The 16274-nt window shown below is 34.9% G+C and overlaps 1 protein-coding gene across 3 annotated transcripts; it reads left to right on the top strand.

Moving 5' to 3' along the window:
- The first annotated feature begins 11910 nt into the window (after window positions 1–11910).
- On the top strand, window positions 11911–15903 carry LOC107771949 (uncharacterized). 3 transcript variants are annotated; one of them, XM_016591419.2, is made up of 9 exons: window positions 11911–12195; window positions 13049–13113; window positions 13214–13275; window positions 13367–14332; window positions 14577–14652; window positions 14750–14869; window positions 14955–14999; window positions 15117–15212; window positions 15321–15903. In XM_016591419.2, exons 1-9 carry the CDS (start codon window positions 12012–12014, stop codon window positions 15702–15704), a joined length of 1998 nt encoding a protein of 665 aa, XP_016446905.1. In that variant the 5' UTR covers window positions 11911–12011; the 3' UTR covers window positions 15705–15903. The 3 variants fall into 3 exon arrangements, with proteins under 3 accessions (XP_016446905.1, XP_075074101.1, XP_075074102.1); XM_075218000.1 differs by lacking the exon at window positions 13214–13275 and having other exon boundaries at window positions 11915–12195; XM_075218001.1 differs by lacking the exon at window positions 11911–12195 and having other exon boundaries at window positions 13056–13113; window positions 13192–13275.
- The last annotated feature ends 371 nt before the right edge of the window (window positions 15904–16274 follow it).

Genomic DNA, 16274 nt, shown 5'->3' with positions numbered 1-16274 from the left:
CATGTGCGTACAGCTGGATTGCCCAGATTTTAGGCATTTTTTGATGTTGTATTCATAAATACAGCAACGCGAATACAGCGAATACACTACCGTAACAATTGAATAGTAGATATAGGAAGTAATTATGTATATGGTAGCTATAGAAAGCTAATAGCCACTAAACAATAGTGGTTTGTGAAATTTCTCTTATACAAATTAGTGTCGACTCCAAGTACAATTTAAAAATTGCACGGGGTGCCCTATTCGGTCGCCTCCATTTAACCTATACCCATTTTTTAAAAAACTTTTAATTTGTACCCACTTTTTAAACAACTTCAGCCCCATTTCTCCTCCTCCTTCTCCTTTTCCTCCTCAAAGTTATATCCGCCTCTTCTTTCTCAAACTTCTCCTTCTCCTTTTTCTGCAAGAAATCTATTATGGCTATGTATATAACCAGTATTCACACAACGTTTTTATCTAGGATTTCGTTTTCAAGAAATTAATAATCATTTTTAGAAAGAGCCTCTAGTACTTGGGATTTTTCCAACATAATTTATGGAGAAACTTATTGCTATAGCCAGAAGCATAATTTAAGCAAGTGGAAAGCTAACCTTATATATGTGAATTAGATGTTTCTGTGTTCAGAAAAAGAAAAAAATGTGTTGTCTGAATGTATAATAAAACTGTATAATGTATTTTTGAATATCAGTTGCTTAGCAATAAAAATGGCTGAGCAAAGCTGAGTGTGAGTTAGACGAAATGAGGTTGCTGCATTTAAAGTGGACGATAACATAAAAAGCTGATTTTTCCAGAAAATATTTCAGCTCTAGAGCTGAAGTTTGCCAGTTACAAACAAAAACTTCAACTCTAGAGCTGAAGTTCGACATTTAAAAAATAAAAACTTCAGCTCTAGAGCTGAAGTTCGCCAATTACAAACAAAAACTTCAGCTCTAGAGCTGAAGTTCGATAGTTACAAAATAAAAACTTCAGCTCTAGAGCTGAAGCTTACAAACAAAAACTTCAGCTCTAGAGCTGAAGTTCGACAGTTACAAACAAAAACTTCAGCACTAGAGTTGAAGTTCGACAGTTACAAAACAAAAACTTTAGCTCTAGAGCTGAACTTCAAGCCCGACTACTAGAATGCTGAAGTTTTGCGTGATTGTCTTTGCTACTTCAGCCCTGTATGCTGAAGTTATGCGAAAAAGCGGGTACGCTTGCAATTTCTTTTGCAAAGCGGGCACAAATTAAAACGTGACACAAAAAAGCGGGTATAGATGCAAATGCCCCAAGCACAAGCCACTAAGGCAAGTGTTTTAGGCCCAAATTTGGGGGGCCCATGTTTCAATAATTACTAATATTAAGGACTATGTTTTTTGGTGTTGTTGTTTTTTTTTAAAAAAAAAAGCAAATATTAAATTAAATTTTGATTAAAATGAAAAGACAATTTCTGGGTAAATAAATGAGGTGAATTATAAGGTAAATAAAATCAACACATTTACCTTAGTGTGTGAATGTAGACTTTATTTTTTTATTACATCTGACTTACTCAGTAGGATATATAACCCAAATTTTGCTTCTCTATTTATTTTCTTCTCACAAAACAAAGTTTACTTTACTCCTTTTCCCCTTTCTTCAAAGAAAATTATTATTTTGTCAAAACTCAAAGCCTGAGGTGTGTCGGACAATATATTGCATGTTATTTTTTGTTCATTCCGAAAGCGCAATAAGCAAATTGAAGTATTGAATTATCAACATCTAGAACATGTTCTATTGTTTTAGTTTTTATTATTTTTATTAAACCTTTTATATTCCTTAAAACATAATAGTCAATTAGATATTGTTGGCTTAGACTTATTTTTCACATTAAAAGTGCTAAAAAAATAATAGTAGAAGTGGAATATGATACTTTAATTGATATACTTAATCAGATAAACTGAATTCTTTATCAAATACCTATATTGCTTATAGAATAATATTAACAGTTCCTTAAATGAAAGACGTTTCAAAATTAACATTGATAAAACATTATCTAAAATAAAAAATATCTTAAGAAAGATTAATCTTCAAATAAAGTTATATATGAAGTATTTTTAAACAAAATATTTAAGGTCTCCTTTTAAAGTTTCGCTTTAGGTCACATTGAGCCGCCTCTGATACAAATAGCCGGTCATATTCATTATTTACTTTTTCTAGCCATATACATAGATTATATATTGATTATACACAATAATACACATATAATACATAAATTATGTATATATTATACCTTCACTATCTATTTTTAGTTATGTAATTGGACAGACGACTTTTTGGGTTAATTCGTCAAATAAATAGCATCCATTTTCTGGGCTTTCACTTACAAAGATTCCGGGCCCAATAATTCATCATGTAGTCATTTTTTCTTAAGAAATTTTTATAAAGTATTATAGTTTAGAGCTTAATTACCATATGTTGTTCGCGCAACAAATACAACCAATGCGAAATATAACAATATAGAAAAATGGAATGCTCTCATTGAGAGTTGAGCTCAAAATCTGACTAAGTTAGCGCTCTAATCAACTGAGCTATGAGAGATTGTTGATCTCTTGTTTTGGTACGACATATGGATTTGCTATAAAATTCAAATATAGCTACGAAAGGTAATTTTCTTAAACTTTAGCTACGAATGCTAAATACAATACTAAATACTACGAATGTGTGTGTGTGTGTATTTGCTGTGTAGCAGAATGTTTTTCTTTTTTATTTTCCATTAAATAATAATGTGCGGGCAAGTCAGGCTTGGAGTGGCTCACTAGGTTATTTAATGTCATTTTTAAAACGAAGAAGATGCCCGAAGAATGGAGGTGGAGCATTATGGTTCCTCTATACAAGAACAAGGGTGATATCCAAAATTATAATAATTATCGGGATATCAAGTTAGCCATACTATGAAAGTCTAGGAGAGCGTGGTAGAGCTAAGGGTGAGGAGTAATGTGTCTATTTTTGATAACTAGTTCGGGTTCATGCCGGAGAGTTCGACTACAGAAGACATTCACCTTGTTAGGATATGGTGGAGCGGTATGGGGAGAGGAGAAAGGACTTGCATATGGTGTTTATCGACTTAGAAAAGGCGTAAGATAAAGTATCGAGGGAAGTTTTGTGGAGATGTTTGGAGGCTAGAGGTGTACATGTTGCCTACATTAGGGTGATTAATGATATGTACGATGGAGCAAAGACCCGAATGAGAACAATGGGTGGGGACTCGAACCATTTTCCGATTATAATGGGGTTGCGTCAGGGGTCGACACTCAGCCCTTTTTTGTTTTTCCTAGCGATGGACGTACTGACGCACCACATCCAAGGGGAGGTGTCGTGGTGCATGCAATTTGTATATAATATTGTATTGATTGGCGAGACGCGAGGTAGTGTGAATACACTGTTAGAGGTATGGAGGCAGACCTTGGACTCTAAAGATTTCAAGTTGATCAGGACCAAGATAGAATACTTGGAGTATAAGTTCAGTGGTGAGACTCAAGAGGGGGAAGGGAAGGTGAGGCTAGACTCGCAGGTCATCCCTATGAGAGGAAGTTTTAAGTACCTTGGGTCTATTATTCAGGGAGATGGGGAGATTGATGAAAATGTCACATCGTATTGGGGCGCGATGGATGAAATGGAGACTCGTTTCTGGTATTTTGTATAATAAGAAGGTGTCACCGAAACTTAAAGTTAAGTTCTACAGAATGGTGGTTAGACCGTCAATATTGTATTAGGTTGAGTGTTGGCCAGTGAAGATCGCTTATGTCTAGAAGATGAAGGTAGCAGAGATAAGGATGTTGAGATGGATGTACGGGCACACCAGGTTAGATAGGATTAGAAATGAGGTTATTCGCGATAATGTGGGTATGGTCCATATTGAGGACAAGATACGGGAAGCGCGGCTTAGGTGGTTTGGTCATGTGAGGAGGAGGAGCACAAATGCCCCGGTGATGAGGTGTGAGAGGTTGACATTGGAGGACCTACAGAGAGGTAGAGGTAGGCCAAAGAAGAGGTGGGGAGAGGTGATTAGGCAAGACATGGCGTAGCTTCAGCTGACTGAGGACATGACCCTTGATAGGAAGATATGGAGGTCAAGGATTAGGGTAGAAGAGTAGGTAGTATAGAGTGTTCATAACAGTAGTAGTGGCACGCAGTCTAGCCTTGGTAGTAAGTTTTTATGACTAACCGTTATTTTCTTTCATTATTGATCACTTTACTATCTTGTTTTTTTTATTCTGCTTTTATATGGCTTTTTGGTGTTGTCCCTTCTTGTCTATATTTTCATTAATGTGGTGCTTATACTTTCCTCACAAGATAGAGGTAAAGTCTGTGTTCACGCTACCCCACAGACCCTACTGGTGTGGGATAATATTGGGTATTGTTGTTCTTGTTATAAATAATAACGTGGATGCAAGATATTTTGTCGGTTGTACAGTCTAGAGTATTTTTTTTCAATGTTATGTAATTCTTTATGGGTCGGAATCTGCTCCACTTATAAACACTCCAATATTATCAATACAGGTCTAGATTAGAGCCACGTGCCCTTATAAATTTTAAAGGCTTAGATCCCTTATCTCCTACTTCTCCTAGAACTCCTCTCTCACATGAAGAAAAATACAGAACTCAGTATATCTGCATCCTTGTTACTCATTAGACTACGTTGTAGCTTGGCTCCTCTTGTTTTTTTTTTTATTTATTTACAATGGCAACTTTCTTTTTGATCTTTAGGCTTTTTCAAGGAGCATTTTATTGAATTACACAATTATATCCTTCTCTTCCTTGTATCAAGTTCTATCATAACAATATAACATAGAGATTTTCAATGCATGAAAAGACTTATATTATTTCCGTCAAAACATCTCACAAAGGTCTCATATTGTAGAGCAGTCAATTATAGAGAAGAAGATAAGATTTGTTCTTTTTTGCTACACTACCCATAATTAAAATATTTTTTAATTTTAATTTTCCATAAAGTTGGGTTACCCATCTCAAAAACTGCAGAGCTCAAATAAATTGAATTGTAACTTATTAATAAATTTCAGATTTGAATTTGGAGTATAAAAAAATCTGTCGAAGAAGCTTTTTCATCATTCATTTGATGGGGCTCTGTATTTACTTTTCGTTTGGAAGGAAAAAGAGCTTTTAAGATAGGGGTAGAGGAGCAGAGATCTAAGCCTTTAAAATTTCATAGGAGCACGTCACTTCAATCCAAACATATATTGATAAATACTGGAGCATTCCCATCACATTCTTTATTATACTAATTTCTGACCAAGTAAGTTGCACGTGTATCTCTTATTAAAGTATAAAGCTAAAAAATAAAATGTTGTAATACACAAAAATAAAATAAAAAGAGAAACATGTAATTTTGCAGACCACTGATTCAACCTTGTTAAAATTGAAGCAATTCTTGTTTTCTTGTTATGGGTAATTTTGTTTCACAAAAGAGGACATAAACATTACGAATCGTGTTTTGTTGCCATTTTGGTATTCCACATAAATAAGAATCGCATAACTTATGCAGGGCTTTGTGTATTGTTTATAGTAGCAATATTTGGATTATTTCACCTTCATAAAAATACATAATTAATATGAATAAATACACTTAAAGTATGTCATATATTTTATCCAAATTGAAATATTGTTGTTAGTTAATTCTCTCGTGACTATTAGAGTACCACCACACCACGCAGTCATGTGTAATCCTGGTAATTAAGGAACTGAAATATTGTATATGACATAAAATATATACCATATACATTGCAGCTTATAAAAATAAAAACAAAACGTTTACAGACTTAACAATTAAAATTCATATTCAGGCTGGGATTCTAAAATCACTATTAACATTCCAACAAGTGCCACATGCAACGGTATATTGATTCCATATAAATTATGAGCACTCCAATTATTTTCTTCCCTTGTTCCTTACAGATTTCTTGTTTGCATTTGTAAAATTATCTACTTTCCTTGTTCCTTATAGATTTCCTGGAAAAAAATTATCATAATAATCAAGAGCCTTTCGATGATAATATTGTTTTTATTTATTTAGATTAACACAAAATATGTAAAATGAACTGTTCGGAAGGATTGATTTCAGATATAGCTAAATATTTGAATGATTGACTAATAAAGTAAAATGATCATAGCTGTAAGCTAAAGGGGTAAATGAAAACGTACCCCCGAAATTGTCTTGCGGTGACTATAATTATAGGAAACTTGTCTAATTTTTCTGATCAAGGGTGGTCATATAAGAGTAAATGTGTAATGAACAATACAAAAGAACCCAACACTGACAAATACATAATCCTCAATTTCCTCCACGGCCCTATCTTGTCCTGTTTCTTGCAGTTTCTTTTAATTTTTTTCACTCATACCAGAATAATATTGCAGTTTGAAAAATCAAAAGAAATGTAGGAGAGTTCTTTGTAAGTTATTTTTCCAATGTATACGTGGCACAATAGGTTTAAGGTACATAATTAATATTTAATTAATGAGCAAATCTCATCCGTCCGATCGGTTACTTAATGAACGTACCGGATTAAATAAGAATCTCTATAAATTGGTCATCTCCCCACCCATTAGAGTTATCGTATTTTTTATTCTCTCTTCCATCACTAAAGTCGGCGGTAACGAAAGCTAGGGCAAGGGACGAGAAATCAATTTCAATTAACGCTTCCGCATCAAGATAATGGATTCCGCTTCAGGTATGTTTTCTGTAACGATTTTGTGTAAGATATCATGTTCAAGATCCTGGTATGCAATTAAAGTTTATGCCTACATGTGGTATCACGAGCCTGGATTTCTTAGAACTGATAATCTTCATAAGTATTATTACGCATAAAGCACAGAATTAGGATGACTTGCTCAAAGCTATCAGAAATACTATAGTAAATTTTTTAATTGATAGTCAACTCAATCTTTCGCATCAGACAATTAGATTAGATTGTTTGACTAATGAGATTGTTTATCCTTTTCAATGAAATAATGGATTGTTATGAATAGTTTGTACATTGGATACTACTTTGGATACTACATTAGATGCTACATTGGATGTCCATGTTGTGAATAACTTAAAGATTAAATTTCCTATTTTATGTCCATCATCTTTACTTTTTATGCCTATAAAAGGCCATGTAATTGCAATGAAAAATTACACCAAAGTGAAAGAAGAAAACACTTCTCCATTCTCTCTATCTCTTCTTGTTTACATTTTACTGCATTGCTTTTATTTTATAACATGTTATCAGCACGAAGCTCTAATTTTATTCTTAACTCCTGCTAAGTTGAGCCATATTTTATTAAGGTATGTATCATTATAATTATTTTATTTATGGCAGTACATATCATATGCTCATTGTTTGCAGATTACTTGTGCGCTTGGGCATCTTAAATAGTTTAAGTACATTGCAGTGATAAAATAACTATTTCCTTCCGTGCTCAACTCTTAGAGAACCTCAAAGTCATCAAACTAGCTATGCACTAATGTCATACTTATAATATTCATGGACTCCCTAGATCAAAACATAGTCACGTTCAATTCTATTAACACATATATATCAATAATATAAAGTGAAATGAAACAAGTATGTAATTTCTACTTTATTGCAAGAATAAAATGAAATAGTAGATTGTTAACATGATATAACTCTATTTTCATTTCTTTTACCTTAATCGTTTTGTTTTTATTAATTGTTTATTATTATAATTATTTCTCTAACTTATTCATCTTTTATGAGAGTTTTCACTATATCAAATTTATCAAAACTTGAATTTGTGGCACTTGACATCACCGGGAGGAACTATTTATCATGGGTTCTTGATGATGAAATTCACATTGACGCTAAAGGTCTTGAAAATACTATTATACAAGGAAATGAAGCATCAAATCAGGATAAAGCTAATGCCATGATTTTCCTTCGTCATCATCTACATAAAGGGTTAAAAACTGAATATTTAACCGTAAAAGATCCACTTGAATTTTGGATTAATTTGAAGGATCGATATGACCACCTAAAACTTACGGTATTACTGAAAGCTCGGTATGAGTGGATACATTTAAGGTTGCACGACTTTAAAACCGTAAGTGAGTATAATTCTGTTATCTTTAAAGTAAGTTCTCTATTAAAATTATGTGGAGACACTATCACAGATGAAGACTTAATGGAAAAAATATTTTCTACTTTTTACGCTTCAAATGTGGTGCTACAACAACAATACCGTGAAAAAGGTTCTAGGAAATATTCTGAGTTAATCACATGCCTACTTGTGGCTGAGCAGAATAATACTCTATTAATGAAAAATCATGAAGCCCATCCCAATGGGTCAGCTCCATTTCCGGAAGTGAATGTTGTAGCAACATATTATAAGTTTGAAAGAAAACAAAATAATTACCGTGGTCGTGGACATGGTCGTAAACGTGGACGTGGCAGAGGGCGAAATAATTATCGTCATTATGGTGGAAATAAATTGTAGCACAATAAGGGTTCTCAAATTAATCATTCAAAAGGTAAAGCTAGTATGTGTCACCGATGTGGTATGAGAGGTCATTGGGCATGCATTTGTCGTACGCCAGAACATTTTGTCAAACTTTATCAAGCCTCCCTCAAGAAAAAAGAAAATAATGTGGAGGCACACTTGACCTTTCAAAATAATGATGATGAAGCAGGTCCCTCAAATAAATATGATTCTAAGGCACATCTTGCATATAAAGATGATGATTTTGAAGGCCTAACAAATATTACTCATTTAGAAGTCGGGGACTTCTTTGAGGATATTGACTGAAGAACTAATCATCTTACTGGGGAATGAAGCTATAAAAGTTGTTATGTTTATGTTTGCAACTAGTTTATTTTTCTTGAGTGTATTTTCCTAATGCATCATGTGTTGCTAGTTTCTACATTTCTAATGTATTTCTTAATATATTTTTTTCCTGCTTGTCTTTTATATTTCTTATGATGTATTATTTGTCTTTTTTATGAAGAATATGAAAATTTCTCAGTCTTCAGTTGGACTCAAGATTAATAAAGATGATATATGTCTTCTGGATAGTGCTACAACACACATTATTTTAAAAGATAAGAGATATTTCTCTTATTTGGTAATGAAAGAAGCGAATGTTAATACAATATCCGGTAGTACAAGATTAATTGAAGGTTCTGGAAGAGCCAATTTATTACTACCAGGAGGAACAAATTTGGCTATTGATGAAGCACTATATTGTAGTAAATCTCAAAGAAACTTATTAAGTTTCAAAGATATTCGCCAAAATGGCTATCATATTGAGACTACAAATGATGAAAAGATTGAATATCTTTATATTACTACCATAATGTCCGGTAAGAAATATGTGCATGAAATGTTACCTGCTCTTTCCTCCGGTTTATACTACACAAGTATTAGCAGGATTGAAACACATGCCGTAGTAAACGAGAAGTTTACTAATCAAGATAATTTTATTATTTGGCATGACCGGTTGGGCCATCCTGGTTCTAATATGATGCGTAAAATAATTGAGAATTCACATGGACATGCAATGAAGAATCAGAAGATTCTTCAATTTAAGGAATTCTCTTGTGCTGCGTGTTCTCAAGGAAAATTAATTATTAGACCATCAACTATTAAAGTTAGGATGGAATCCCCTGCATTTCTGGAACGTATACAGGGTGATATATGTGGGCCCATTCACCCTTCATGTGGACCATTCAAATATTATATGGTTTTGGTAGATGCATCTACAAGATGGTCACATGTATGCTTACTATCAACTCGCAATATAGCATTTGCGAGATTGTTGGCTCAAATAATAAAGCTAAGAGCACAATTTCCAGATTATGCAATTAAGACAATTCGTCTTGATAATGTCGGTGAGTTTACATCCCAAGCCTTTAATGATTATTGTATTTCAACTGGGATAAATGAGCATCCGGTTGCTCATGTTCATACACAAAATGGTCTAGCAGAATCATTGATCAAACGCCTCCAATTAATTGCTAGACCAATGCTTATGAGAACAAAACTTCCCATTTCAGTATGGGGTCATGCTATTTTGCACGCAGCAGCACTTGTGCGGATAAGACCCACAAGTTATCATAAAATCTCCCCATTGCAATTGGCTTTTGGTCAGGAGCCAAACATTTCCCATCTTAGGATCTTTGGTTGTGCGATATATGTTCCAATTGCTCTACCACAACGCACAAAGATGGGTCCTCAAAGAAGGTTGGGGATATATGTTGGATATGAATCTCCTTCTATTATAAAATATCTAGAGCCGATGACTGGAGATTTATTTACGGCAAGATTTACTAATTGTTATTTTAATGAATCAGTAAATCCAACATTATGGGGAGAAAATAAGCAGCTGAAAAAGAAGATAGATTGGAATGCATTATCACTGTCTCATTTAGATCCTCGAACAAATCAATGTGAACAAGAGGTTCAAAAGATTATTCATTTACAAAATATTGCAAATCAATTGCCAGATGCATTCACTAACCTACCAAGGGTGACTAAGTCACATATTTCAGCTGCTAATGCTCCAATTCGAGTTGATATCCCGACAGAACAATTAATTAAAGCAAATGAGTCTAAGCCATGCTTGAAACGTGGTAGACCAATCGGTTCTAAAGATAAAAATCCTCGAAGAAGAAAAGGAGCAAGTGATCAAAGTGAACATAACACAGAGGTAGTGGCTCAAGAAGAGCCCCAAGACGTAACAAATGATAAGACCTTAGGGGAGGTCCAGGTACCTAAAAATAATGAAAATGAAGAGATATCAATAAGTTACGTCTCAACCGGGAAAAGATGGAACCGAAATAATATTGTTATCGATAACATTTTTGCTTATAATGTTGCTGTTGAAATAATGCAACAAGATGAGGATCTTGAACCAAAATCTGTCAATGAATGTAGACAGAGAAATGATTGGCCAAAATGGAAAGACGCTATCCAGGCAGAGTTAACTTCACTTGGAAAACGTGAAGTCTTCGGACCCATAGTTCGAACACCTGAAGGCATAAAGCCAGTAGGGTATAAATGGGTTTTTGTGCGAAAACGAAATGATAAAAATGAAGTCGTTAGATATAAAGCACGACTTGTGACCTTTGGGTTTCACATTTATAATATAATATGATATATATTGTAATATTATAATTAAGACGAGCAATTATAAAGCCAAAAAAAAAAAAGAAGAACGGAAAGATGTCTTTCAATGAAAGATAATTAGGTCTTAGCTTGATTTTGTTTTCACGTGATAATAACTAGTCATCAACTTATGACTAATTAAGCTGATTTAATCAGAATAGCGAACCAAACAATAATTATTATAAATCATAAAAGAAACAGCTCTTGGCTCTACTCAATTACGATTTGTAAAACCTCTTATTTGAATTAATCAGTTTGAAGGAAGATAATAAGCATTTCTTTCTTTCAATTAAAGTCGTTTTCTCAATAATGTAATTATACTCAGAAGCGGATCCAGAAATTAAACTCTATGGGTTCAACTTTTAAAATTTTTAACATTGAACCCATTATATTTTTAAAGTTATGGGTTCAAATCTATTAATTTTAGAAATTTTAATGAATTTTTCAATTGAACTCGTAGCTACCACATTGCATCCACCTCTGATTATACTATCAGATAAAATTTACCTACGGTAATAGCTAACCCTCCATAATAAATTTGATACAGTAATAATCTGAAAAATAGAGCAATAACATACTATAACTAGTTAAATTACAATAAACTGTAGTAGTATGTAGATAACGTAAATCCTACGTTTAGTTATATTCTTGTATTGGAAAGTTGAGTGAAATTACATAGGTTGCCCTGGATGTGGTTTAAATTCCCAATATGCCACTTGTAACGGCTACTTACAGACATGTCAGTTGTTTAAAACTCAGTCCGCCTTCGCCGCTTGTCATAGAAAACATCAACAAACGCCAGATTGTTTCTTGCCTTCTCTCTCTCTCTCATACCCTTACTGTGTAGACGCTCCAATCTTTGTGCGAAAAAAAAAATGGCAGAAGAGAAGCAGCAGCCCGAAATCGAGCCCGAGATGGAGATAGAGAAAGGAGGAGAAGACAAAGAATGGGAAGATGATGAAGTCTTTTACGAGAGAATTGAAGCCCCAAAGTTCGTCGACTTCACCACTCCCGACCACTATCGCCCCGACGATCGTTACTGGTTCTGCCTCCGTGTTGGTATGTTAAGTTTCCTTTTCTTTTATCCGCTATTTTCCTTGCTTAAATTAAATGTTTGGTCCTTAATTGAACTCTCTCTGTTTCTATTTATGAAGCTTTTCTTATTTTTGCATTTTACGATTAGCTGCTATAATTGAGCTTCATAGTTTCTTAGATATCAGTAGCTCTGAATCTTGTCCAAATTTTGACTGCGATTGATAATGTAATCTATGTTGCTCAGACTCTCCGGAAATATCGCAGGGTGCGCGTCGGATTCTCCAAAAAAGGTATATATTTTTAGAGAATCCGACGTATTTTGGAGAGTCCGTGCAACATAAAATCTAATCTGAATTTTTGTACTCTGCCTTATGATGTCTTTAACCTAGGTCTAGTTTTACCTGCGAAAGTCAGATGTAATTAGGAATTTGTGATGCTCTAACTAGTCAAGATTGTGGCGGATCAAGAATTTGAACTTTATAGAGGGTCTGAACCCTCTATAAAGGTACTGGGTTTCTGAACCCCTAGCTTTAATTGTATATTTGCCCTATGAGATTGAGAGTTACTTCTGTTGCCCACATGCACCATTGATGTGATCTACACATATTATTGTACAAGTCAGTGGAGGTAGAGAGCAGCCATCTTGGATTTTAAGTTAGTTGATTCAGACTAGCACCACTGCCCACACATACGATCTCTTATGCGAATAAGTGAGTACTTAAGATATATGCGTGCATATCTATATATAGTTAAGTTGGGGTGAGAGTTAACTGATTTCTGTAATGTATTAGTTGTTGGATGAGGGATGCTAGTTAGCAATTTCTAGAAATTTTTAGTAGTCCAAACTCCAAAAGTATGACTTCTTTTCTGTTTTCAGGCTGCGACCAAAAACATGAAGAAGAAATGGATCATGAGAAAATCGACAAGGATTTTGTTCTTCGAGTAAGTTCCTTATATGCAATTTTCCTTCTGTAAATGACTAATGACCTTATTGATGTTGTACTTAAATTCTAAATGCAGTGCTGTCTTCTTTATACTCTAGGTAATGGCTGCTAGAAGTCCTAATGTAAGACTTCAGAAAGCACTAAGCAGACGTGCTACAGGGTATAATAGACCAAATAATAGTACTAAAGTTAAATTAATCTCATTGTTTCCCTATTTGACAGTTGACATAATTTTAATTTTTGTGTTTCAGGAAGAACATAAAATGTCCGCTCACAGTGCCAGCAAAATCTTCCAAGTCTAGACTCTCAAAGTTAGCTGTTGTTTCAAACATTTCTCATAAATTGATTGAAGACAAAGAGAAGATTAGTCATCCATCAAAGCCCACTTCTACTCCAAAAATCAAAGGAAAGCAAGTTGCTGCTAAGTATCTTACTACCCCAAGGAACAAAAAATGCCTTCCAAATCCGAATTCCTTTCGTAGTGTCCAAAATCCAAAACCTGCAGCCCTTGCTGTTCCAAAGAGTAGGACCATAGCAAAGGCTTTGGTCTTCCACTCCCCAAAGAAAGCCATCAGTTTAAAGAAATCGGTGGAACTGAGAACTCCTTTAACTAAAATATGTCAAGGAATCAAGAAGCTAGAGATATCAGATCAAAAGAAGCGTGTATTGGGTTATTCTGAAAAATCCAAGGATATCAAATGTAATCCGGGAGATGCTTTGAGGAACGGAAACTCTCAGAAGGACAAAAGCAAGGCGTCGAAGAGTACTGGAAAGTCTCAAACTCGAGTACTACGCAAAGCCAGACCAGTACACTCAACTAGCATTCAGAACCAAGCTAAATTAGAAAAGAAGTGCCACTCCAAGGAAAAGGCAGAAAATGAATGCAGTAAGTCAGAAGTTGATTTAACATCAAGAGACAGTAACGAAGAGCATGTTACTGCTTCAAAAAACCATGAAGTGGACATGACAGATAAATTGAGCTGTGATACTGATCAGAGAGCTTTGGTGGGAAATGATCTTCCAAAAAGTCAAGCAACAAGTGGAGAGGATCATTGTGGTGGCAATATTGAAAATGGCACAAAAGGAAATTTGGGGACTGAACCAAATAAGACGGACCACTCTATTTGTTTTCAGACTTCAGAAGGGGCAGGACATCATGGTAGTGAATGCATGGACAGTGATGACAAAGAGAATGTTTCAGTTCCAGATGAGAACAGGTGTGGAACCATATTGCTTATCTTACATGTTTTAATACAAATCTCGCAGAGTATCTATTTTTTACAAATCATTTGTAACGTTGGTGCTTACGTGTGTCAAAAGAGAATGTTTCAGTTCCAGATGAGAACAGGTGTGAAACCATATTGCTTATCTTACATGTTTTAATACAAAATCTAGCAGAGTATCTATTTTTTACAAATCATTTGTAACGTTGGTGCTTACGTGTGTCAAATTTGACTGCAGAAATCTCACCAACAATGTAGACCAGGCTGGGGAAAATATTCTTGGCGTGCAGAAGATGCAAAAAGTCATCAAGAAGGTATTTTCTTCTCTTATAGCTCTGCAGCCTTCAAGTGAGATTATTTCTATGAATGCATTGGTATTGACCACTGCCGTAATATGATTGATGTGTATAGAATGCCCAACCAGCGGCCAAGAATCTAAAAGAAGGTTTGCTTTCCACAAATGCTGGTGCCTCAGGGAAGTCCAAGAAGCCAAAACCTACTAATCCTAAACCTTTCAGACTAAGAACTGATGTAGGCATTCTACCCTCTACTTTACTGGATTTTAATAGTAAGTATTCCTATATTAAATGCTTATGACAGAGTAATTGATTTTCAGGAAAGGGGAATTCTTAGGGAAGCTGACCTACAGAGGAAAAAACAGGTAAGTCATATTCAGTTGATCTTTTTATTGCTGCAACTTAGGGAAACCATCTTATTTTTGATTTCTGTCACCGTGGTAATTAAATCTTCTCTTGAATATGTTGTTCATCCTATTTAGGGTAATGTAGAATATTCTGACAACGAAAACAGATGCACAGAAGATAATCCTGAAGGCAATGATAGAGATTCAAAGGACTTGCGAAATGATTTATCTGTAAGTGTCATGTATCTTGAGGTTTTCTTAATTTTTTCGTTTTTGCCAGAATCAATTGGCTAGAGAGGTAGGATATTTCTGAACCATGTCATATCTTGTAATTTGCAGAAGGATAGTGGGATAAAAAGCCATAAGTCTTCGGACGGGAAAGTGAGATTGAGGAAATCAAGTATAACACCAGAGAGATCTCATGCTACACAAATAAAAACAGCCAACTTAAGAAATGCTAAATCTCCCATGGCATCATGTTTGAGACAAGATCAGAAACTCACTGTAATACAAGAAGCATCAGCTGATATTTCTAAACCAAAGAAGGTAGGGAAGCTTCATGAAAATGGTGCTACAGCCATGTCCCGAGCTAAAACCTTGACGCCTTCCAGAATGTTATCTCGTGGAAGAAGGCCTCTGACAATCCCAAAGGAGCCACACTTCCACAGCACCCACCGGCCTAAAAGTTGCACAAAAAACTTAGCAGAACAAGTGCCCTTGTAAAGTTCGAAGCATATTCAATTAATTCTTGAGTTGTTGTATGTACACTTCAAATGATTCATTTGAGTCGAAATATTTATTATCCACCTTCTCCAACATTACAGCTCCTATTTCACTGAAAATGTGAGGAGAAGGTTTGCAACACATATATTCTATCTGTAATTTGAATGCCAAGCCAGTGAATTATCATCTCAGAATTCCAGAAGTTGTTCGCGAGTCCAGGAAAGAAAGAGAGTCATGTGGATAATCTCCATATATTCCCTAACAAACAAATTTCAGAGGCGTTGCCTTTTTCATTTCACCTTGAGCCGAGGGTTTATCGGAACAGCTTTTCTACCTCTACGAGGTACGGATAAGGTCTGCGGACACATTACTTCCCTAGACCCCACTTGTGGGATTACACTGAGTTTTTTGTTGTTGTACAAATTTCAGAGGCAAAGGTAAATTTGAGTTGTACCAAATGGACACAACATTCGCTTGTCCGATTCGAGTTGTTGAACCAGAAACTTAATGGCTTGAGATGCTCCTCAGATAAAATAGGGAGTTCAAAATAAAATGAACCAAGAAGGCAAA

The sequence above is a fragment of the Nicotiana tabacum genome, chromosome 7 (assembly GCF_000715075.1).
Source record: "Nicotiana tabacum cultivar K326 chromosome 7, ASM71507v2, whole genome shotgun sequence".
Lineage (NCBI taxonomy): Eukaryota > Viridiplantae > Streptophyta > Magnoliopsida > Solanales > Solanaceae > Nicotiana > Nicotiana tabacum.
This window is presented reverse-complemented; position numbering and strand designations above follow the sequence as displayed.